Source organism: Patagioenas fasciata, chromosome 5, assembly GCF_037038585.1.
Source record: "Patagioenas fasciata isolate bPatFas1 chromosome 5, bPatFas1.hap1, whole genome shotgun sequence".
NCBI lineage: Eukaryota > Metazoa > Chordata > Aves > Columbiformes > Columbidae > Patagioenas > Patagioenas fasciata.
In genome coordinates, this window is record NC_092524.1 from 48110045 (window position 1) to 48134623 (window position 24579).

A 24579-nucleotide genomic window follows, 5' to 3' on the forward strand; every position below is an offset into this window, starting at 1 on the left:
GACCTTTTCCTAGGAACAGGAAGGATACAAAGATGCATCAGGTCCAGAACTCTATCTGTGACAAGGGTCACCAGCAAATGACTGGAAATAAAACGCAGATGATATATTTGCACACAGGGGTGGGTTGATAGCACCTTATATTAAAACCAGTGTTATAAGTAAGAGTAAGATCTCTCTGAATTTGCTCTGCTCTGTTTTGATGAGTCTGCAGTGATTGGCTTAAATAACCGTTTACATTTCTAATCTACTCTTTGCCTTCTCCTTTATACTGAATAAACCAGTGAGATTTTGTCTAAGTGGCTGAGAAAGTGTAAATAAGTGCTATTAATATGTATTATTCTGTGTGAACAGTCAGCCTCCTGCACCCCCATTTTCAAAGACATCAAATGTGTATTCAGTACTTCACATATCCATGGCTGTAGGAGAATGGCTCAGCCATAAGGATCGTGTTTGACTCCTGCCCTCAGACACTGTCTCTTTGATCAGAATTACCTGTGGATACATAGAGAGTGTGTCTGACTTGATTGTACCATGTTCCTGTCTGATGGATCAGGAGTGACTAGGCAGCAGAATTATCATTGTAGAGAGCGTTGTTAAGTGCTCAGCTCTGACTTCCAGAACCACAATCAATATCAGTCCTCTGTACTTAGGCTGGTTGAACACTGACACAAGCGTATGCACTCCTTGCTGGTAGTTAAATGTATTCTCTACATCAGGAAATTTATAGATAGTGAAGAGCTTTCTCTGAAGAACAGTCACAAGCAAATTGAAAGCTTATTAATAGGAATTACAGACGGAGGCAACAAAGGGAACCTTGTGGTTGCTGTTTACTGCAGGCTGCCTGATTAAGGGGAGCCTATTCACGAAACCTTCTTACTCCAGCTACAGGAGGCATCATGCTCACAGGCTCTCATCCTGCTGGGGGGCTTGAATCACCCTGACATCTGCTGGAAAAGTAACATGGCAAGCTGCAGGCAATCCAGGAGACTCCTGGAGTGCATCAAGGACAACTTCTTAAGCCGGGTAATAGACACCCCTACCATATGGGATGCAATACTGGACCTGTTGGTCAACAACACCAGTGAGCTGGAAGCAGCCTGGGCTGCCATGATCATCCACTGGTGGAGTTCACATTCCTGAGAGATACAGGACAGGTGAAGAATTTTAGAAAGCAAACTTCCAGCTGTTCAAGGAGTTAGTCAATTAGACCCTTTGGGAAACTGCCCTTAGTGACAAGGGAGCAGAACAGAGCTGGCAGATCTTTAAGGATACTTTCCATTGAGTGCAAGAGGTCATGATCCCCAGGTGTAAGAAATAGGGTAAGGAGGGCGAAAGATCAGTATGGCTGAGTTGAGACCTGCTGATCAAACTAAAGGGCAAGAAGGAAACACACAGGTGGTGGAAGCAGGGGCAGGTATCCTGGGAGGAGGATAGGGACACTGCCCGGTTGTACAGAAGTGGGGTCAGGAAGGCCAAGGACCTGCTGGAGCTGAACTTGGCAAGGAATGCAAAGAATAACAAAAAGGGCTTCTACAGGTATGTCAACCAGAAAAGGAAGGTCAAAGGAAATGTGCCTCCCTAATGAGCAAGGCTGATAAACTTGTAACAGAGGAGGAGTAGGATGAGGTACTCAACAACTTCTTTGCCCGAGTCTTCACTGGCAAGCTCTCTTCACACACCTCTTGAGTGGATGGACTTCGAGGCAGGGACTGGGGCAGCGAAGTCTCACACACTGTGAGAGGAGAAGATCAGGTTCGTGGCCACTTGAGGAACCTGAACATACCTAAGTCTTTGAGACCTGATGAGATACATCCCAGAATTCTGAGAGAATTGGCTGATGTAGTTGCCAAACTATTCTTTGTGATATTGGAGAAGTCATGGCAGTCAGTTAAAGTCCTCAGTGACCATAAAAAGGGAAACATCACGCCCATTTTTAAAAAGGGTAGAAAGGAAGACCCTGGGAACTACTGACCTGTCAGCCTCATTTCTGTGCCTGGGAAGACCATGGAACAGATCCTCCTAGAAGCTATGTGAAGGCACATGAAAGACAGGGAGGTGATTTGAGACAACCGGCATGGCTTCACTAAGGGCAAGTCCTGCCTGACCACCCTGGTGGCCTTCTATGATGGTGTCGAGGGTTAGGATTGCGGGGTGACAATCAAACCCTGGCAGATGTATTGTTAACCTCCTCTCCCCCCCACTTCCCCCTTTTTCCCCTCCCTCTCCCCCCTTCCCACTCAGGACAGGTGATCGGGAGGGAAAGAAGGACAGAGAGAAGAGAGTTGGAAAAGTTAAAGATGTTTTACTAATGCTACTAATAAGAATAGAGAAAATAATACAAAATATACAAAACCAATCTTGTAAGTCTCAGCAACTGCAGAGCCAGCACCCAAAGTCCTGGATTAGACTCTGTAGCCAACCGGAGCTGGATTCAGTCTGTCACTAGGCCTCAGTTCGCAGGGACGACCAGCAAGGTCCTCTCCTAATGTCAGCCATGAGGAAAAAAGGGAAAAGGCAAAGGGCCGAGATCCTCGTGATCTCCCACTTTTATATAAAGTATTCACGTGAATGGAATGTTATACACCGTTGGTCAGTCTCTCGATCACCAGTTTCTCGTTGCCCCTCTCGCGAGATGTCCATCCGTGCTTATCAACAAGTTTGCATTCCATTGCTAGGTTTAACCAAAACATGTGTTGGGTTCTCCAGGAAAATGCAGCTGACATGAAGGCTTTAGCTGACAGGCAGAAATTCACTAAAAGAGAAACTTGTTTTTTAACAAAACCAAGACAGATGGACATCAATGGACAACAGAGATCTATGGATGTCATCTACCTGGACTTCTGTAAAGCCTTTGACACGGTCCTCCAAAACATTCTTGTCTCTAAATTGGAAAGATATGGATTTGATGGGTGGACTGTTTGGTGGGTGAAAAATTGGTTGGATGGTTGCATCCAGAAGGTAGTGGTCAATGGCTCAATGTCCAGATGGAGATCAGTGACGAGTGGTGTCTCTCAGGGGTCTGTGTTGGGACCAATACTGTTTAATCCCTTCATCAATTACATGGACAGTGGGAACAAGTGCACCCTCAGTAAGTTTGTAGATGACACAAAGCTGAGTGGTACAGTTGACACACCTGAGGGGCAGGATGCCATCCAGAGGCTGGGGACCTGGGCAGGCTTGAGAAGTGGGCTCATGTGAACCACACAACGTTCAACAAGGCCAAGTGCAAAGTCCTGCACCTGGGTCAGGGCAATGCCAAACATGGACACAGGCTGGGGGATGAAGGTTGAGAGCAGCCCTGCAGAGGATTTGGGTTTACTGGTGGATGAAAATGACCCAGCAATACCAAGTGTGTCCTGGGCCGCATAAGAAAAGGTGTGGCCAACAGGTTGAAGAAGGTGATTCTGCCCCTCTACTCTGCCCTGGTGACACCCCACTTGGAATGCTGTGTCCAGCTCTGAAGTCCTCAGCACAGAAAAGACGTGGACCTGTTGGAGCAGGTCCAGAGGAGACCACAGAAATGATCAGAGGGATGGAACACCTCTACTGTGAGGACAGGCTGGGAGAGTTTGGGTTGTTCAGCCTGGAAAAGAGAAGACTCCGGGGACACAGTATTGTGGCATTTCAGTCCTTAAAAGGGGCCTATAAGAAGGGGACAGACTTTCTAGAAGGGCCTATTGGAATAGGACAAGGGGTAATGGTTTTAAACTGAAAGAGGGAAGATTCAGGCCAGATATGAGGAATAAATTTTTAACAATGAGGGTGATGAGACACTGGAAAAGGTTGTCCAGAGAGGTGGCAGATGTCGCATCCCTGGAAATATTCAAGGTCAATTTGGACAGTGCTCTGAGCAACCTGATCTAGTTGAAGATGACCCTCCTCATTGCAGGAGGGTTGGACTAGATGACTTTGAAGGTCTCTTCCAACCCAAACTATTCTAAGATTCAGAACAGAATCACAGAATGAAGTAATGTGGGACTTTCAGAGGCTGTGTAGTCCAACCACAAGCTCAGAGCAGGTCCAGTTAGAGCAAGCAGCTCAGGGCTAGGCACAGTCAATTTTTTAATATTTCTAAGTATCGTGGTATCACAGACTCTCTAGGGCCTTCCCAGTGTTTGACCATCATTAAGGTGAAACTTCTTTTTTATAGAGTGAGAATTTGTTGAGTTCCAGCTGTGTTTGTTGCCTTTCATCCTTCTTCTACTCATCTCAAAGAAGAATTTGTCCCTGTCTTCTCTATGTTTTTCCATTAAGCAGTTGCAGAGAGCAATAATGTTTCCCATGAGCCCTCTCTCTCCTTGAGGCTGAACAAACCCAGCTCTCATAGCCTCCCCAGACACATCACCTTCTCCAGCACCTTGAGCACTGTGGTCAGTCTTTGCTGGGCTTGCTCCAGTACGTTGAGGCCATTTTTGTAAGGAGGAGCTCAGTACTGGACAGAGTACTCCAGATGTGATTTCACAAGTGTCCATTGGGGAAGAATGGCTCCCCTTGGCCTGCTGGCCACATTCTTGTGAGCACAGCCCAGGATGCGGCTGCCTTTGCTGAACGGGCAGGCACTGCTGCCGTGTGCTCGACTTGTCCACTGGGACCTCCAGGTCTTTTTCTGTAAAGATGCTTGTGATCCAGTTGGCTCCCAATCCGTACTGTTGTGTGAAGTAATTTGTCTTGCTGTTTGTTTGCAGGAGTATATAGACACACAGTAAGCTTACATAAGCACAAACACACATTACTGCTGCCTTCAAAGTGCACAGATTTTTGAATGAGTTCATTCTTGATACCCTCAATCGAGATGGAAAAGTCTCTGCTTAAAGCAGATCTACCACTTGAGATATATGTTTATTTTGCAACGCTGTTCTGTTTTGTCACCACTGTTTCATGCTGCGAGGGCACAGGTTTCACCATGTAGTTATTTTTCAAGAATAGCTACAACAACAAGTATTTTCCCTTCAGTCTTGTACTAACAAATTCTGGCCAATCTGTGTTAGGATTACTAAATGATACAAAATGAAGCAGGAAAATGCTATTAAAGTCAATGGCAATCACACCAGCACTTGCCCTATGCAGCAGATTGTAAGTAATGATAGCTCGACTGCTTGTACCATCTAGTTATTCACGCTCAGACTCACTTTCGCAGCCAGCAGTCAGTGCTGTAGTACAGAGTGGGAGGATCTGTATAGACTTCACTGTAAATACAGTTTTCCCCAGATTGTACTGGTAGTAGTGACCTACAGACAGCTCTCCTGCAAGCTTTGCTATCACTGTCCTGTATTTCTTCTTCTGGGCAAAACCAAGGTACACAGCTGGCTCGAGTGACACAAGCAAGGTATGGCAGCAGAGCTGGTTCTGTGTGGCTGTGGAAGCCCAGGTGCTGGGAAGCAGACTTCCAGCTCCCACAAAGGATTTTTATGGTATTCAAATGCTGCTTCCAGTTGCTAACAAATGAGTCAGTGGCTTTTGCTGTTGTCCATAAAAAGGATTTTTTTCCTGACGGAGGAAAAGTTTCATGTCACATGCTATGAATAATCCCCCCGTTTTTATTTGTGATGTATGAAAAGGATATGCTTTTCTAGTACAGATTTTGTGGATATGGTGATCAAAAGGTAACAAAACGGTTATGTGGACTTCCCTTATGCTCTCAGACAAGGAAACTTGGATGCTTCATGTGGCCCTCTTGTCTGCTTGGTCTCATTCAGCTGCAAGAAAGGAGGGGTCAGCTCTGTCAGGATGTACTGGTGCTCGTTTTACATTGTCTGGCAGATGAGTTAAGATCAGATCAGATGACATTAGTGATTAATCTAAATATTAATCTTTGGGAGATGTTGGGTCATGCTGTGAATACTAGAGTTTTCCACCATTCTCCCCTGCAAAGGATGTGAAGTGTCTTAAAGGAGTGTCTTTAAATATACTTTTTTCTTGGCTCTACTGCATACTTTTGAACAGTCCCTATGGTGACAGCACTGCAGTGAAACTGAAAACACAGCACTGAAATTCTTTGGTACCGAGGTCCCTGCCGTTAATTCTCTTGATGGCCCTGCTACCAAAGGATCTGTACAGTCATTAGTATTCCATGATATACAGTTGTATAAAACACTAGTAGTGCTGTGGGACCGCTCAGAAATTTCATGATGATCTTGTATCTCTTTTTGGCTGACTGCTGAGTAGTTCCGTTTCTCTTTTTTTCAGTGCGAGATGAGAACATGGCCACTTTCCGTGGTTCCGAATACCTTTGCTATGACCTGTCACAAAACCCCATTCAGAGCAGCAGCGATGAGATCACTCTCTCCTTCAAGACCTGGCAACGCAACGGGCTCATCCTGCACACCGGCAAGTCAGCTGATTATGTCAACCTGGCCCTGAAAGATGGTGCAGTCTCCTTGGTCATTAACCTGGGGTCTGGGGCCTTTGAGGCCATTGTGGAGCCAGTCAATGGCAAGTTCAATGACAACGCGTGGCACGACGTTAAGGTGACACGAAACCTGCGGCAGGTAATGGTGAAGGGGAGAAAATGCTGGGGAAATATTTTTCTGTTTTATTGGGACAGAAAGATGTGAGAGATTAATGGAGAAATGGAGGTGCTCAGTGCAATCGCTGGAGTTTCTCCACCTTTTCTGGATCTCGGTATCTGAAGGACAGTGAAAAAACATTAGTTGATGGGAATTTATCCCTGTTGCAATATCTTCATTTCCACTTTATTAATTTTCTGTGTTTTTTTTCCTTCCAGTTTGATTTAGTAATAAAAACTTGATATAACTTTACTTTCATCTCCCTTTCCATTTCTATTTTTCTGTTCTCCCTTTTTTATTTATGTCCTTAATTATAATTCAATCTTATCAGTAATATTCTTGTTGCATTTAATTACTGTGCGAACAGAGGCTTTTTCCAACAGCCAGTGCTCTACACCTCTCTTCTTATTCTTTCAGTTTTGTTAATTGGTTTAACCATTGCCATGATGTCATAATTCTAATTCTGAAAGACTTTTGGTTTTTTTCTTGTGTGTGTGTGTGGGGTTTGTTGTGGTTGTTGGGGTTTTTTTGTTTGTTGGTTTGTTTTTTTGGTGTGTGAGTGTGCAGTTATGCAGGCTGGTGGGTATGTGTGTAATTACTTTAAATTTATAGTTTTAGAATTAATTAGTCTTTCAGAGTCTTCTTGATTTTCTGTTCTTTTCTTCTTGTTGTTTTTTTCTCACCCTTTTTTTCTATAATGAGATTCTACTTTATTTTTTTTGTCTCTGCCTATGAGACTCTTCTGTTGGCTGTGAGGATTGGAACAATGGAAGAACCAAAAAAGCCAAGCAAACACAGATCAATCCAGCACCCTACAGTTCCACTTTGGAAATTTTTTTCTGGTTTTAGCACTTTAATTTTGCACATCTGTATGCTGCTTTTCTAAGCAAACAACTCTATCAGGTGATGTATTTGGTAGGAGGTTAGTCTTAAAATCCTGAAGCCTTCCTCATGAAATATAAATTCAGTCATAAATAGATAAGTTAAAATTAAATAACCTTACTCTGAAAGCTGGTGAATATATCAAGTCACTAAGGCACATTCACTGCATGATCAATGAGGTTTACGCTGTGAATAGCAGCTATTTGGTGTCTTGCTGCTTGGTAGAGGCAGCAGAAATAGCTTGTAAACTGAGGTTTTAAAATCAGTTTGTGAAAACAGTATGATCTGTTCGGTTGTTCATTGCTGTGGATATTAACACAACCCTTAATAGTTTAAGTTTATACAACTTAATTTGCTGAGAAAACAGCTTTTGTGGTAACATTTTACAGCTAAGGTAAAAATATATTTGTGACTATCAGATAATCAGTTCCAGGGACCAGAAACAGTCTCTAGTAGATGTCAGTGGATAATTTATCTGTTGTGGGGCTGTCATGTCTTTCTTTTAAATATTTGGGTTTAAGGGTGGAGAGATTTGTCTCTCCCATGTGAATTCCTGTATTTCTACATACACAGGATATCTGGGTCTTTGACAACAAATCTCTCATCAAACTTTCATGAGACTGCATGGTTCTTACTTATGGCCACATGAGCTTGTTTTCTCTAGTCTATATGCAGATAAAAAATTAGTTTCTTATGCAGTGGATGACTTGTAATGATCCTGTTTTGTTCAGATATTCCCATCAGTCCAGTAAGGAAGGGTCAGAATATGTGGCTTTATTGGATGCATTTTTTTGTTTTTAGATGGTCTCAAAATAGCTGGTCTCTGAGTATCTCAGTATAGATAACTGGTCATTTTAGTTAATCATAGTTTCACCAGAAATAAATTTTCAATGGGAAAATGTGCCTGAAGCAAAATGCATCCTTGCTTCATACCAGCGTTGGTTTGGATCTTGAAGATGCAGAAACTGAGGAAAGGTCACAGACAAAACTGTGGACAGGCAGTTCTCACTTTGTTTTCCTAATCTTTCAGCTGGTGATTTTAAAATTTATTTCGTGAGTCCATGGTTAAATGGAAATATGTCTGTGTCTCTTTGATTAGACCAGGACAGTACTTTGGCTATTATTAGAAAGCAGGTGAATCCCTTGCCAGTAAAGCAGCACAATAAATATTTAATCTTCCTATCTATTCACTACAGATTTTTTCATATGATAAATAAAAAAATAAGTAGCAGAGGTGACTTGGGGTCCAGTTCTATAAATAGGCATGACAGAATACAGTTCAACCAATAAATATCAATAGGGCTGGATTTTATTTTTAGTCTTTTTTTCCCTGGATACTTTCATTTTAACTTCTGATCGAGTTCAGTCTCAAAATTAAGACATTGACGCAGAATCTAGAACTGCCCAGAAATTGGAACTGATGAGGCCTTGAGGAGAAGCAATCCTGCTAGTCCTGAAAGTTGTCATCCAAAAATTATTGGTAAGTTTGACCATGCTTTTCAATAAGGAGAAACCTCGAATGCTGCAGCCTCCCTGTCAGATCCCATGCATTCTTACTTTTAATTGACATTACTGGGGACGAAGTCTTAAAACCCTTCAATTTTCTGGACAAAGAGTTTGGAAAATATTGTAAACTTCAGTGACTGATAACTGAGTTATACGTGCTATGGACATGTTTCAGGACACAGCTGAGAATGGTCAGTCTATATCTTGACCTTTACTTCCCCAACAAGATAAGGACATCATTCTAATAAAGCACAAGGTGAAGGATTATTTTTTTCTCCATTCTGACAACAGCTTCTATCCACTTCCATGGCCTGTGTGTGTACATGAGAGTTTCTTGATCTGTGAAATACTTTAACATTTTTCAAAGGATCTGTGAAGTCCTTTGATATCTTCATATGGAAGACATAATAAAGAACAAATATTATTTGTTTATAAAATTATACATTTTGTCATTTATTGTGTCCAATATTATCTTGTATATCCTAAACAATTTTGTATGCAAGAAATTGTCTACATTGTCTATTTTCTGACATAAATTCACCTGTAAATTTTCATCATAATACAGGTCACTTGGAAGTCTTGTTTCCAGCTGTGCCCGTGTTTCCTCAAAAAAACACCCCCTGAAAGCAAAAAACCCCAACTTAAAACATTGCCTCTGAATACTGAGGCCTTATAAGGAAATCAGTAGCCCCCTTGTAATTGATTGAAAATGTTGCAGTGAATATAAATATATTTCCCCTTAAAATTAACTTTAAAAGACAAATCAGCAATTCCAAGAAAATTATCCAAAGCTAAATCCCATTCCAGGCATATGGGCCATCAGGAGCTTCAGGATGCCATCTAGTCTTTTCCTCTGCCCTTTTTTGAGTTGGAGAAGGAGGAGGAGGATTTGCATAATTTTTTAGCTGTTCCTGTAATTAGAGCAGAGCTTTAAATAGCTGGACTTCTGCCCAGTGCTTTTTGGAATTGTTAAATGTTTTGTAGCTAAGCTAGAAGTGTACTAAGTGCTGCTTGCTTTGTAGATCAAATGACTATCACAGCACTTAATCTCCTTAGAGACAAACTAAGTGAACCCACAGATTCCCTTGAGTAGTGATTGTTAATGTCAAAGCAAATCTACTTGTTTATTTATCTTATTATTTCAGTTAAAACTAAGCCCTATTTCTGCCTTGTGAGAAACCTTTACCAGAAATAGGATCATGACTGTATTTAACCATGGCTTTCGGAGCGTGTTTGGGGCAGTGTGGTCTGATGGGAGTAGGAGGAGCAGGGAAGACTGAAGGTCAGGCTTCTCATGTCTGTCTTCATGTCCGCTGCTGACACTCTGCCTTATTTTGAGCACGCTCTTCCCCTCTGTGCCACTTCCTTGTTTGTAAAAATGGATTTAGTAACAGCATATTGCTGAGAGTGAGACTTCTTTCATGGAGATTTTGGAGGAGTTTGCACTCTTTATACGCAAGTATTATTATTCATTACCATAGACAGATAAAACAGACCTGGGACGCTATGTTCAATGCCACACGGTTTTCACAAATTTATTTCTTTAGTCAGTGCATAACTCAGAAATTCAAAAGCAGATAGTTTTTACACAAGGCAGCATAGATCTTGTTCGTCAAGTTCTTGCCAGCTTCAGTCACACTGGAACAAGGACTTGGAGCCTCCATGAGCTCCATTTCCCTATTAACACTGAAGCTAGTCACCATGCAAAATCTGCTATAAAGACCTTAAGTACCTCAGCTGCTAGAAAGCAAACAAGAAACAATGTGTAAGTTCAAACAGCTGGCATGTGCATGCCTTGGAAGGGACTAACCGCATCTCCAAAGCTCTGCTACACCCAAGTAAGTGAACTGACTGGTGAATTCTCCCAGCTCCTCTATGATATAAATGTAGTATGACAGGAGAAACACTAAATCTTGTCAGTCTTCTGTCTTCAGCCTTGATGCAAGCAACATTATTCTTCCTACACAATTCCTTGACACATTTCTCCCTGCAAGTAGGAGAGGTTCAACTCCGGTACTCTCGGATGATATAAGTGAGCTACAGGCAAACAGCCAAACACAGGCGTTGTTCTGTTCTGTGCTTTTCCTGAAAGTCACAAACTTACCTGCTGTAAAGAAACCTGCAGACTGGGACACTTGTAAGGAAGACTTGGATTTGTGGACTCATCTTCATCTGCGTCCTTCAGCCAAGGGAAATATTGTCCTGCTTGTGATATTCTGCAACGCTTGAGGGTAGCGAGGCTTGGAAGAGGAGCAGGAATGTAGAGATGATGGTGGGTGGAAGAAGGGAGTTGTGGTTGGGTTTGTGCTGAAGGGATGACCTATGTATTGTGCGTGTAAATCTCTGAGGGTAAGGTTCTTGTTTGGGGGAAGCACCTTGATAGGCATTTGAAGAGTAAGTATTGCACTGTTTTAACTTTACTTCAGTACCGGATAATGTATACAAGGGTTGAAGTTAATGACTAATATCAGGGTGGGAAGACTAGGCAGCACCCTTCTTCTTTACAGTCTAGATGGCATGGTTCCCCATAAAGTCCTGGTCATATTGTCCTCTTTCTCACTTTGTGTGTGTTTCAGGCGCCCCACGCCTTTTTTTGAAAGACTAACACTAGACCATTCATGCAATGTGTCATTTTTTACTAACCAACTAATGTACTAACACCCTAACGACTCATCTTTGCTTTTAGTTATTTTAATTAACAATCGTTCTGTTCACAATTTTTTAATTTCCTTTCTTCCCCCTTTTCCGCAAAGCACTCAGGCATTGGACACGCTATGGTAAACAAACTACATTGTCTGGTAGATATCATTCTTATTGTCTCTTTTTTTGGGTTTGCCGTGTGTTACCTGCCTTTTCCTCCCCTTGCCCCCTCTTTTTCCCCCCTCCTTTATACTTCTTCCTTTAATTTAATTTCATTGAAAACACATTTTCTTTTTTTTTTTTTCCCCCATCTTCTTTTTAATGGAAAAATGAACAACAAAAGCAACTAACACAACTCATCTGGAAATGGGGTTTGGACATTTCTTTCATTTTTATTTATTTATTTTTTTTTTACCTCTCTCTTTAGTTCTTTTCCATTCCAGTGATAAATGGTTGGGTTTTTTTCCTTGCTTTTTGAGTTTAGCTTTCTCTCTTTCACTTTGGTCTTTGTTTTGTTTTTTTCTCCCCCACCCCACATTTTCTTTTTGCCTTTTTTTTTTTTTTTTTAAACTCTGAAGGTTTCTAGATCAGAACCATTGCAGGGCCTCTAGTATGTGGTGGTGAAGGCTCTCTTTTTATCTCATCCTTTTGTTGTGGCAACGGCTGTTACAGGCAAACTGGCCGGAGTTGTCCTCTTTCTTCTGATTTTTTCCCTGCTTCCCTCCTTCCTCTTTCTCTCCTGCTCCTCCCTCTTGCTCTCTCTCTCACTTTCTCTGACCTCTACCTGCCGTGGCCAACAGGAGCTCAGCCAGTCGTTTGTTTCCGTACATATTCTGCATGGCATGTCCACGTCTGGTGACTCACCCCTCTCCTCCTGGCCTCCATCTATTTTCCTCCATCTTCCCTTTAAGCCACTAACAACACTCTAAGCAAAACACACCAAATTCACTTGCTCCTCTCCCTCCCTCTCCTTCTGCCCCCCTTCACCCTCCATATGTTTGGGGTTAGAGTTTTTGGGGACATTTCTGTTTGGTTTTGAGTTTGGTATTTTTATTTTTGATTGCATGCGAGTGTGAAATGTTATTTTCTCTCTCCTTCTCCCTCTCTCTCTTCTCTCTTTTTTCCTGTCAACTTTCTGGGCTCCGGATATATTGGCATGGCGTGTCAAAGTACAGAGTGTGCACGCTTTATGTTTTCTTTCTTTTTTTCTTCTCTCTGCTTCTTTCACACGTGTAGGTGTGTGGTTGATTTATTTTGATTTATTTTATTTCCTATTTATATTCTGATTATGAGTTAATTTGTAATATATATATATTTTTTTTTTTTTTTGTGGGTGGTGGGTGTGTGTCTCTCTAGGTACATAGCATGCACATCCATAGTGTATTGAAAGTGAGATCCCTTCCCCCCCTTCCTGAATGCATGATTGTCAGTGTGCCATGAGCAAAAGAAACATAAAAAAATAAAAAATACCAACTTCGTCTTCATTAGTGTGTTTTTGGTTTGGTTTTGTTTTGTTTTTTTTTTTTTTTTTACTAACAACCATAACTAACTAATCATTAAAATAAAGACTAATTAATCATAAAATCAGATAATATGAGAAATCACTTTGAAGGACAGTTCCATTTTCTGGCCTGAATAGATGGAAAGCATCTCAATGGGTAGACTGCTGGGTCAGCCTGACAGTGCTGATACACCAGAAAGGGAAGGAGCAGGTGCTAGAGAATTTCCATTGTGGGTGAAGCGGACCAGAAAATGGAGCTTGGCTGAACTAAAAAAAAAAAAAACAACATACCAAATCTCAACAAAATCCTTAATAAAACTGACATAAAAATATAGAGGAGGTAACTTGTTCTATTCAGGATTGTAAGGTCATTGCTGGGATTTTTTTTGTCCATTGTGTCCCTCGAACAGGTGACAATCTCTGTGGATGGCATCCTTACCACCACGGGCTACACGCAAGAGGACTACACCATGCTGGGTTCGGATGACTTCTTTTATGTGGGAGGGAGCCCCAGTACTGCTGATTTACCTGGCTCTCCAGTAAGCAACAACTTCATGGGCTGCCTCAAAGAGGTAACAATTTCAAATTAATTCTTGTTTCTGTGCTTTAGGTTTCTCAAAGTCATTGTTCCTTCCTGCCTTTCATTACACACTCAATGTCTTTTCCTGATGCTGCATTTTATGCTGGTACTGCAACAGCTCTGTAAGAATAAACTTGTTCAGATAGACAGAAGGAGTCAGCTGCAAAACTCACGATCTTATGGTCAGAATGAGACTTGTAGTGCTTGGATTACAGAAAACATATCCATGGTAGTGGGAGAGGTGCCTTCCGTAGTCATTTAGAAGGAAGCATTACAGTCTTCTAGGCACTGAGGCAATAGCCATTACCAAGAAAAAAAAAGGTGAATGGTTTTGGTTACTAAGCATCCTTTTTAGGTGAAAAAATAATAATAAGAAACCTATTTAGGATATTTTTTTAATGTTTTGGGTTTTACCTGGGCATATAGGCATTTGTCAATTTATCAGGAAGATAAAGAGGAAGCCTAAACTGGAATAATGAAAGTTGAGGGTAGCATAAAATATATGTATAATTTAGGTGAGAAAAATGTGGCAATAATGCGGTGTGTGGACTTGAAGCATACTGTATTGGCAAGCCCATGTAGCAGAGCACTGCTGCATTGGTCAGGAAAAGCTACCTGGCTTCCACAACTATGTAGGAGCAGGAACCAGAATATCGACTATTGTTCCCCAAAAGTAAAATTAATTTTAATAAAAAGATGAAAACTCAGCCCAAATCTGAAACCTGGTGCAGTTATTGTTTGGATGTTATGCTTTGCAGTCAGCTTTTGTTTTCTTTCCTAGCTTTTCTGAAATAATTTGTGATGATCGCTGTCATTAACTATGATATATTAACACCCCAAAATGTGTTCTAGAAAGCTTACTGAAAAGCAACCTTAATTTTTCTGACAATCAGCTTCCTAGGTAGTCCAGAATAAGAGTTTCTTGCAAGACTTTCCTTCCTAATTAGGTGATTCTGTACTAATCCTGTTTTTCACAGGGTGTGGCTTGGGGGTTGTAATTTTATTTTCAGCCAGGAGGGTTGTCGTAATATCCTCTTGGTATGCATATTTAATATCAGAGGGAAGGCAGTGAGTTTCTGCACAGGAGTCATAGAAACAGCAATGCTGAGCTAGATGTTGTTCTGCAGCTGTAGCTGCCTGACGAGTTACCATCCTACCAGTGCTCGACTCATGGTGTTAGGGGTCACGTGTTTTGTGCCAGTCCTGTGATGTGAGCGATGGCTGTCAGAGTCTGGAGCTGCTCTCCTGCCTGACCTCTGAATTAGTTAAGGGGCTACTCATATGCTGGAAAAGAGCATGTGAGTATCTTACATAGGAAATGAAAGTGACTTACTGAACACAAACCTTCATGCAGGGATCAGATGCTTCTGTTTTCATTTATAGAGTCTTGGGCCTGATTTTCATAGACACTGAGCATCCCCGTTTGACTGAGATCAAGCAGAGATACAGCTTCTTAGTGTCTCTTTAAATCACAGTCTTAATTTTATTTATGGATGCTATGAACATAACACTTAGTAGAGGCCATTTTTATGTGTGCTTTAAGTCAAGCCAATGGAGCAGAGAAAGCAGTGACAAGAAAATCTTCAGCAGCTTTATTATTTATATAATCATTTGTATTCTATTAGTTTGCACAGTGTGCTAAGAACCGCTTACATAGCCGTCCCAGGCTCTTAATGTTGTGTGAGAAGAAAAACCCAAGCAACCGCTTAATAATGAGAGGAAGGGGAAGAAAACAGATAATCAGAATGTGCTTTGTAATCTTGATTCGGCAATGACAGAAGATGTGTGTGAGCAGCTGCCTGCACTTAAAGGCAGGCTGGTAGTGGCTGGGTTTGAGCTATAGTCTGCTTAATAGCAACCTGCTCTTAGTAGTGACCTAGTAATGCTTTGAAGCTGCTGTGAAAATGTGCTCAAAATGTATATTGCCTGGTTTCCGAGAAGGAATTCAGTATTTGCTGTTCACCAAACATAAGTGTAGTGCAGGGTTGGCAGGGGAAGACACCCGGAAATGGGATAAATGGAGAAAATCTAATATTTCAAAAGGAAATCCTTGTTACTAATTAGCACTTTGCATGTCCAGTCCATTATTCTTCTAGGCCCCTTAGGCCACAGGATGAGTTACTGCAGGTATCACTAGAAAGTGTGAGGAAGCTGACCATTGTGCTTTTCCTCGGTTCTGGTTTTGGCAAGTGGAGGTGATGAGGAGCTGCACTTAATGGAGAAAGAGTGGCCCTGGATGACTGTCGGAATCCTGACAAGATCCAGAAGTGCAGCCATAACATCCTACAGCTGCATGGAGAAGGGTCTGACCAGAACAGACAGCCTGTATTAGGCAGAGAAAGGTTCTCATTGCATATTTAGTGAGCTATTCTCAGACACCAAAGCAGACAGTGCTTTCATTATAGGTGGAGCTTTGGATGAGTTGAGCGGAAAATACTTTGCCTTGTGAAATTCCTCCCAGGGTCAGTTTCCTCTTCTTTCCTTTGCTAGGGATGAAAACACTGGCGGTACAGGCAGCAGAATCAACCTTAAATCCACTCAAAATCAGGGGACAGTTGTTTTCAGTGTTTTCTTTACATTTACTTCTGAAACGCCCATGGTATATCTGTGTGGTACAGTGCAGCATGCTATGAAGGAAACCTGAGCTGCCTCAAGAAAGCTAGAATGCCTGTGGGGGTCAGCATGAGCCCCTGAGGCAGCCTGCTTTGCTCCTTCAAGAGCTGGAACTGGGTTAGGGCCGTGATTGCATGCCTGTAACATTCCTGGTTCCAGAACTGACTACAGGGAATTTAATTGGCTCTCTGCATTGCATGATGGCATATTTAATAAATCTGTCCCTTTGGATTAAGTTTTTACAGTTTTCTGTGCGGCCAAGAAGGATGCTTAGTTTCCCATCAGCCAGTACTGGTATAACTTGAGCTTTTAAGAAAAATATTCTAAGCTAAGGATGCTGGAAAAAGGGATAGGATAGACCATAATAACCAGTATTGTTCCTTTCAATTTATGCTTTCTGGTAGAGCAAGGCTCTTTTTTCTGCTGAAGTCATAGCTATGTAATCACCTGTTCCCAGAGACAACACATGCTGAGTGCGTTGCACTGCTGTTTATAATGATGAACAACTTGCCAAACCCTGTACTGACCTATTGAATGTCTTACAGTAGGATGGTCTGTTCCAAATCCTCTGTGTTTGTTGAAGACTTCTGCTAGTGATGTCTCACTTTCCTAGAAAGGCAAAGGGATTGATGAAGGCTTTGGGATGAAATTTTCAGCCTTCACCATGTCACCACTCTCATTTCTTCTGGACTGCATCAGCCCTACAGTACAGCAACCAAACTGCTCATGTGGGGGCTAAGAGGGCTTCTTGAGTGGCACATTGCCTTCCCGCTTTCTCTGAAATTGCGTGCAGGTGCTGAAGTGCAATGGGCAGAGTGCCTGATGCCCCGCTCTGCCCCTTTGCAGCTGGGGAGGATTTCTCCACTCAGCTGGGGTTGGTGCTAGGAGGAGGGGCAGCTCTGTCAGTGTAGACACTTTGCATGGTCAGTCTCTAAGCCTTGACTAGGAGGAACTGGAGAGTGTAAGAGTATTCCTGACAAGGAACCAGGGATCTCAGGGCTCCTCTGCTGGAGTATCTAAATAAACCACAGTGAAGGTAACAGTCTTTTGTTTGAATTGTCTGAACCAAGTTTTCTCCTCTTACCACAGAACAGATCCTCCTGCTTCTTCTTTCCCTTGTGGCTACAGGTTCTGATTGAAGAGATTCCACTAAGTTGCTAGCAGTAATACACCTAGATCATAAAACCAGTGCAGAATGTGTAGTTCAAGTTGGGTTTTTTCCCCTGTTTTCATCAGAATTAAAGATGTCCAAATGCCTGGTAGCACTGTTCATTTTACATTTCTCTGTAGTCATCCTGACAGTTTTGGAATACACCTGATGTTGTAATGAGAGAGCATGATTGGAAAATAGAAGTAACTTTTTTATTAATGAAAATTTTATAAGGCAGAATATGCAAATAGGTAAGTACACAGACATCAAACAGACGTTGCATTGTATTTGCATAAAATCTAAGGCTTTCTGGACCTTCGGTCTCAAAATAAATTATTCCAGAAGAATTCTGGAGGGAAGCTGGTGTATTTCCTACCATGGAGGAAACCAGGTATGGGGATGGGATAGGAGGAGGTACAGAAGCACATCTGAGGCAAATGGGCAGAAATGTTTTTTAATGGCTATCAGGGAAGGAGTGACAGTGCTTTAAGAGTCAGTGAATGGACAACCAGAGAGCCTGCAGGTGGAAAGGGAAAAGGATCCCTTACCATTTTTTAGAGACACCCTTATGGCCAGACGGAGGTAGGGCAAGAAAGGTAATAACAGCAATGTTTTGCACGTGCTGGAGAGTTTCAAGGTGAAGGTTTCTATAATCAGAGTTAGAGATGGAGAATGGTTGAGTGGGAATTTTAGCTGTGTAGGCAAGGAGTGAAAACTGTATTTCAATCTCTGATTACTAGGGGAGGGAGAAAATCGGAATATTTTCTAGGTTGTATTAGGGAGTCAACCATTCAGATTCGATTTACTCGGAGCAGTGCTTAGATGGTGCAGATGGAGGTGCTTTAGATGAGCCTAAGGTGGTCCCTAGAGAATGGTTGTGTGTGAGAGAATCTATGAAATCTTCACATTTTTCTGTCAAGGCTTTATTAAAAAGCTCAATTCTGAAAAATGTTTATTGTTACTAGCAGCTTGATGGAAGCAGCGAGGTTTGCATATGGGTGGAATATGGCAGAAATGATTGCAGGGGTCAGGCACCATCTGGTCATGATGGGAGAAAGCTGTGAAAGCTTATATCTTTTCTGTCTGCAATTTAACTACTAGGAGCCAGATTTCCAAATGGTTCATGAGTATGCCCAGTTGCTGTATGTACATCTATCTGCAAGCCAGGTCTTTTTCAGGCCTATTTGCATGGTTAATGTTAATGATGATATGATTCCTGTTTGGGGATAAGTTTTTCTGGTTGGAGTGTCACACTGGGGAGGAGGTGCAGATAGAAGGCCTAAAACATGGAGACGAACGGCCTGAGTGTGAGAGGGCAGATGGAGGAGGTCGTAGTTGTAAGAGCCCGTCCCTAACAGACCAGATAGCCCAAAAGCATTTGAGTGCTCAAGATTCTTCTCCAGATCAGCAATTTAAGAGAACCCCAGAAATGTGTAAGATGAGATGGCAAGTCAGGACAACAGTGTGGGGAATTTCACTGGTGTGCTGCAGAGGAGTTACCACGTGAGTGGCATTAAGTGCCCACACGTGTTGGTCCAACACTGCTGCTCCAGCTGCTCTGTTGTGTTTGGACCAGTCTGTTTTCTGTATTACTTTGAGAATTTAACACGTGAAAAAGGGAGGGACTAGTGGTACTGTGGAGAAGCAGACAAAACATGGCCAAAGGCTGAATATGATTCCTCTTGTCAAAATATGTCCTGTTCTTAGTCCTGGTCTCTCATTACTGTTCCCTGCCAGAGCATCCCAAATTGCCCTGATGAGGATGACTCTGATTCCTAAACTTCCAGATCCAGAGGCCTGTGAACTTTTTGGTTGCCCCTCACTCATAGATGTCTCATTGCAGCAGCTTTAGGCTGTGCATGTTGAGAGCCAAGAATATCTGTGCATTTTCTCTATGGATCTGCAGAGCATCTAGCACAAGGTCTTCGTCATTATTTTTGAGTGCCCCTTTTGTAGAAACATAACAACACAGTGGCCTGGGAGACATAACAGGGGAGATGGGCAGCATTTTGAGCAGCTCCTGCTGAAATTCATGGAGGGAATAAAAACATATTTCTGGAAAGATTTAATTTGGAGGTGGGAATGGAGGTGCTTGGAAACTGAGAGCAATATGATACCCGACTAGCTGCTGAGACAATCTGTAAGAAACAAACAGATGGGGAGGCCAAAATAATTGTGTTTTCTCTTTGAGTAATACTTAGGAGCTTGGTTCCTGGGCTGGTTTTCATTTGGTATTTCTATACTACCTCAGAGTCAGAAAGGGTATATGGTTGTTTATTTAGGCAACGGAGCATTTCCCAGGCAGTCTGCTTGTTACCAACACATGTTGGATGCTTGGGCATGAATCCTGCAAGATTTTCATTGTAAAGAATATCTTGTGCTTTCTGGTATGAATGTGGGGCTTGACATGGAGCCAAGGGTGAGCAATAGGCCCTTCTGAACTGAGCATCTGAGAGCTGAAGCACCTTGCCTGTCTATCTTTGGGCTTTTTGATAGCACTGAAAAATAAGCAATGTTTTGAGGAGGATTATTTTTTAATAAACATTTTTCTTTTACTAGAGGAACTTCTTTTGCCCTGCCTGACCTCTATTTTGCTGCCAGGAAGGAGTGGCATTGTGCCTCCCTTGTTTTACTTGCGCAAGAGTTTACATGCACACACCATCCTAGAATCGTAAAATACTGGATTACGCCAGCTTCTTTTCTCAGGAATAACTACTGGAGTCAAATTTACCCTGCACACAACTGTAAGAGAAAAATCTATAATATCACTTATGTCAAACTGGGCATAAGTAAGTGTTCTATGGTTCATGGTCCCAATACTAACATTTAGTGGAGTGATGAATGTCAGTATCTCTGGATAAGGCACTGGATTTGGTTGATTTTGCTAGTGGCCTTTTTAGGGAATCATTTAGCAAGGATGCTAATGCTTGTTCTATGAACCAAAAGCAAGGCAATAATTCCAACATGGAAAGTATACAGCTTTACTTTGAGTCAGGATGCTAAGAAGATAGAGCATGCAGGTTTCTGTGCAGTCCTAGGGGTCATGGGAGGTGACAGGTCGGAGGTGAGTTTTTGTGATGCAGAAGGAGCATGCAGAGAGGAAAGCATCATGTGGCATGTGGTAATGAAATGTCAACATTTTACAACTAATTAATCTGAAGGTGTTTAGGCAGAAAGGAAAAAATTACCTAGCTGTCCCTGTAGTCTCTGAATTTTTGTTCCTATTTAATACTCTTTTGTGTGCATTGCCATAACTCTCCCGACTTCCTAAACACCAAGATAGCAGAGTGTCCCAGACTGAGATTTCCCAGGAGAATCTCAGATCAGAATGTCCCAGTCAGTTTGACATGACAAATTAATATATTTGATTTTGGTGTATATTTGTGTAGTGTCTATTTTATTTTTTTTTCTAAATTGTGATTTTTGTGAATGGCAAGGATCTCACACAGAAAAGCCAATAATAGAGCTTCATGTACTATGACTGTATACTTAGTAAATACATGTACTAAAAGTCTAATTTATAATGATGAATAATACTAGCTCATAGGACCCTTAGTCTGAAGAATTCAGTTACGTGGCTTTTTGAAAGCAGCCTTAGAGATTTTGAATTCTTTTAAACCATCAACAAACTATTAGTACCAAAGGGAGTAAATGTAATTATTCTCTTCCTTCAAATGCTGCAGCTGAGGCACAGATGTTGATGTGACTTCGTCAGCATCCTATGGGATAAAAGAGACATTTGCCTATCTCTCCATCTCTTTTTGTTGCTATTTACTTCCTCCTGGCAGGGAGAGCCTCTGTCTTCAGTACAGCCTAAGAGCCACAACTAACTGACTGTCCTTACTGGATAATAATAGAGGTCTCTGGAATTACTGCAACCTTGTTTCTCTGGGGAATTTTCTTCTTTACCAGAAATATTTACCAATTTCTTCCTCTTTTATCCTTGATTTCTTTATACATTCCTGTCAAACTGAGAAGGGAACAAGTGTGAAAAACAAACTTTGGATGATTGCACAGGATATATATAGGTTATGTCAAAAGCATATCTTAACTTGCCAGCTGAACTGTTGCTGATGGGTATGAAATGCTCCCCTACTTTCTTTTAAGAGTCATCTCAGGTAAGGAAATGAAGGAAGAATCGAGAACAGACACTACTCCCAAGCAATCTAAGGAGCTGAGGTTGAGGGTGGGGACTGTTCAAATGCAGATCAGCCCTGAACAGTTGTCATTGCAACTCATTTTTGAATGTGAGCAAGCTCTGATGGGCATATCTCTGCTCTTTTGTGCTCTTTTTGTTGGACTTCAGTCCAAGATATTATGAACTGCATCATAAATGCACTGAGTCTTAGGAGATTTCTTCTGTGTCTGACCAGAATGGGAAATGATCTTCCAGTTATGGACCCAGTTAAAACGTGAGTTGCTACTGGATTTGGGAGGAGACTCTTTAATGAAGTACCTGTCACTCTGCACGTTTGAGGTTAATATTTCACTTTCTTGTGCTCTCACATTTTTAGTAAGGATTAATGGCCTGGCCCCCAGGAACTAAAATCAGTAATCGTGTGAGGTGTATTAGCGTGCTGCCAATGCTGCAGCGTTGCTTTAGCTTAGGGAGTTATTCAAAGCCTCTTTTCCTTACGTAGCTTAGCCTTTGCCTACCCTACAGAAAAAAGGCTTCTGCTGGCATTATTGCCTTGCCTCGTGCATGACACAGAACTTTGTCAGCTTGGCTTATTTGCACCCATAGCAAGAGTTTTGCTGGCATAATGATCAGGGATGAGGGTTTGTTGCAAAATAACATAAGCTAAACTCAATTATATTGATCTCTTTCAGCAGATGTTTCTGACCACATATGCATCCATACAAAATGTACCAATGACCTACACATACATCTGTTAAGCAGGAAAACAATTTGAAATCACCTTAAAAATTAGTCCTTACTGAAGGTATGTAAGTATGAAAATGAAGTGCTAGAATTACTTTGCAATTGGTAAAACATGGGAGATCCAAAGACAGGAGCTGAAGTTTCAGCTGACTTTGGTACAGGAAGGTGAAGCTGTTATTTTATCATTTGTGTACTGAAACAATCACTAGACTCCTAAAATTCTTTTATTGATAAAATTTGTATAGCAAAGTGTCTAGTATCCTACAACCATAATGAACCTAGAAGTAAAAACTAGTGGGCTTTGTGTATGTGTGTGTGCAGAGCGGGGGGGGGCAGGGTGAGGGGGTAAGTTTAGCTCTGTCCAAATATTAAAAAAAATATAAGTTCTGGTTAAGATCACATTTATTACAATATGATATCTTATTCTCTAGAACACTTACCAGTAGGCAGACAGTGGCTTGCAGGTGTTCTAGGTCAGTACCAGTGCATAAATTTTGTTGAGGGATTGTGGGGTTAATTTAAAGGATAATTCACATATCAGCAGTTCAGTGGTATTGAACTCCTAAAGTTACTGCACTCATAGAAAGTGTACAAAAGCAATCAGTGGCCAAAGTCTGATTAATAAAGAATATATGAAGGTTGAGCATACATTCTAAAGCAAGCGTTGATGAGCAGATACAGATACTGAAACTTTCTATGCAGAAGGCGCAAGAGGCATCTTTTTGCAGGACTGTTTGAACTATGTGCTGCCGCCATGCTCATGAGCTAAAGAGAATCCACAGAGCTAGAGCAAAGTGTGGTCAAACCCAGCCTCAGTCTCTCCAGCTGTCACTAGAACTGGTACCTAGGGAGGAAAGCAGCAGCAGAGGTGGTTGTCCCCACTGGGCAGTGTAGCCAGCAGGCTGCTGTATTGCACCAGTAATAGAGCACTCCACTGAATCCCAACTGAGCCATCTGCACGTGACCTTTGGTCCTGCTGCTATGGCCACATGTGCTTGCTTCGCAGCGAAACTATCAGGAGTGGGTTTTTCTTTCCTCCATAAGGAACCTGACTCTTGCTGGGCTTCAATACTTGCAAGGGATGTGCTGTGTGCTGTTGTTTGGAAAATGGGAGCATTTACAGGTGTAGTTTTCATATTTGCAAATTTAGAAGATGTAATGGATTTTGGACCAATACATATAGCTTGTGCTTTGAGCATATAATAAAGGTAATCATTAACCCAGGTCCTAAAGAATGGACATACTAAAGCAACAAACCTTGTGTGGTTATGCAATCTCATCCATCTCTGTTCAAGAATGAGCAAGCTAAGATAGGATACAGAATATTGATGGGCAAACATAGCCAAGTTCAAAGCCATCAGCAGAACATTGGGCATACTCACAGAGGTTACCTCAGCAAAGATTTTTGGCTGCCTGTTTCATATTCCATTAGCCAAATGTAGTCCTATCCTAATGAACAGTGGTGCTCAGCTGCTGTGATCTTAACTTCGGCTGTCCAAAGTCTTATGTTCTCAGGTTATGATGGCAGTAAATAAGCTGCTTTTGCTTTGCTTGGCTTTGTAGTCCACTGAGCTTAGTAAACTCTTGGTTCAGGTGAATACTCAGGAAAAAAACAGGAGATATACTTTGTCACTCCTGTTGCATTAAAGAGATTTCTAAGGATCAATCTTACACTGTCAGACAGAAATACAAACAAGAGTCGTTTTAGAGAGTCATGACCTGTCATATGCTGGTATTTGTAAACCAAACTCAGCTGAAAATTATATGAGAGATAAGCTGCAAAACTGTGCTGGTTTTGTATATGTGTATAAAACACGCACTTTCAGCCTAGGAGTCAGTGGGATGCTCGTCACCAAGGAAGGTGAAAAGACAATGTGCTTTTTTGCCATGTGTGATTTGAAAGCTTGGCAGGCAGAGAGTTAATAACATGGAGCATCTGGAGCTGAATTTGTTCTTCAGTGCTATGATAAGCTCTCTGACTCTTGACACAGCTTAATAGTGATGAGAGAAGCATCTTTCCTTCTGTATTTGAGTACCTGCTCCAAGCTGCCTATGTAACTGTGTCCCCCAGTGCATTTTCTTTTGATGAAACTAGTTATGCTTCTTTTGAAAATATCTGTTACCTTAGCCATCAGGAACAGGCACCACGGGGTTTAAGGCTATACCTTCTTTTAACCTAACCCTGTTTCAGTCTACTTTGGGACCATTAGTGAGTCCTCAGCCCTCTTGTTACTTATTCTTTCTTCTCTTAGTATTTTAACTTTATTGCAATCTTCATATATGGAGGTGCCCAGCAGTGAATACTGTACACTAGCTGTG

The 24579-nt window shown here is 41.7% G+C and overlaps 1 protein-coding gene across 40 annotated transcripts in view; it reads left to right on the forward strand.

Annotated features, from left to right (window-relative positions):
- The window catches only part of NRXN3 (neurexin 3), a 1036700-nt gene that overhangs the window by 269015 nt on the left and 743106 nt on the right, over nt 1-24579 (forward strand). For 39 of the 40 annotated variants that reach the window (XR_011739408.1, XR_011739409.1, XM_071809509.1 and 36 more), the window contains 2 exons: nt 6187-6488; nt 13446-13607. Coding sequence is in view for 38 of the 40 variants with exons in the window: in XM_071809509.1 (XP_071665610.1) it covers nt 6187-6488; nt 13446-13607 (464 nt within the window). In the remaining 2 variants the exon portion in view is untranslated. Of the gene's footprint in view, nt 1-6186; nt 6489-11649; nt 11672-13445; nt 13608-24579 lie in introns of those variants that run through there. The other variant, XM_071809512.1, reaches the window with a different exon arrangement.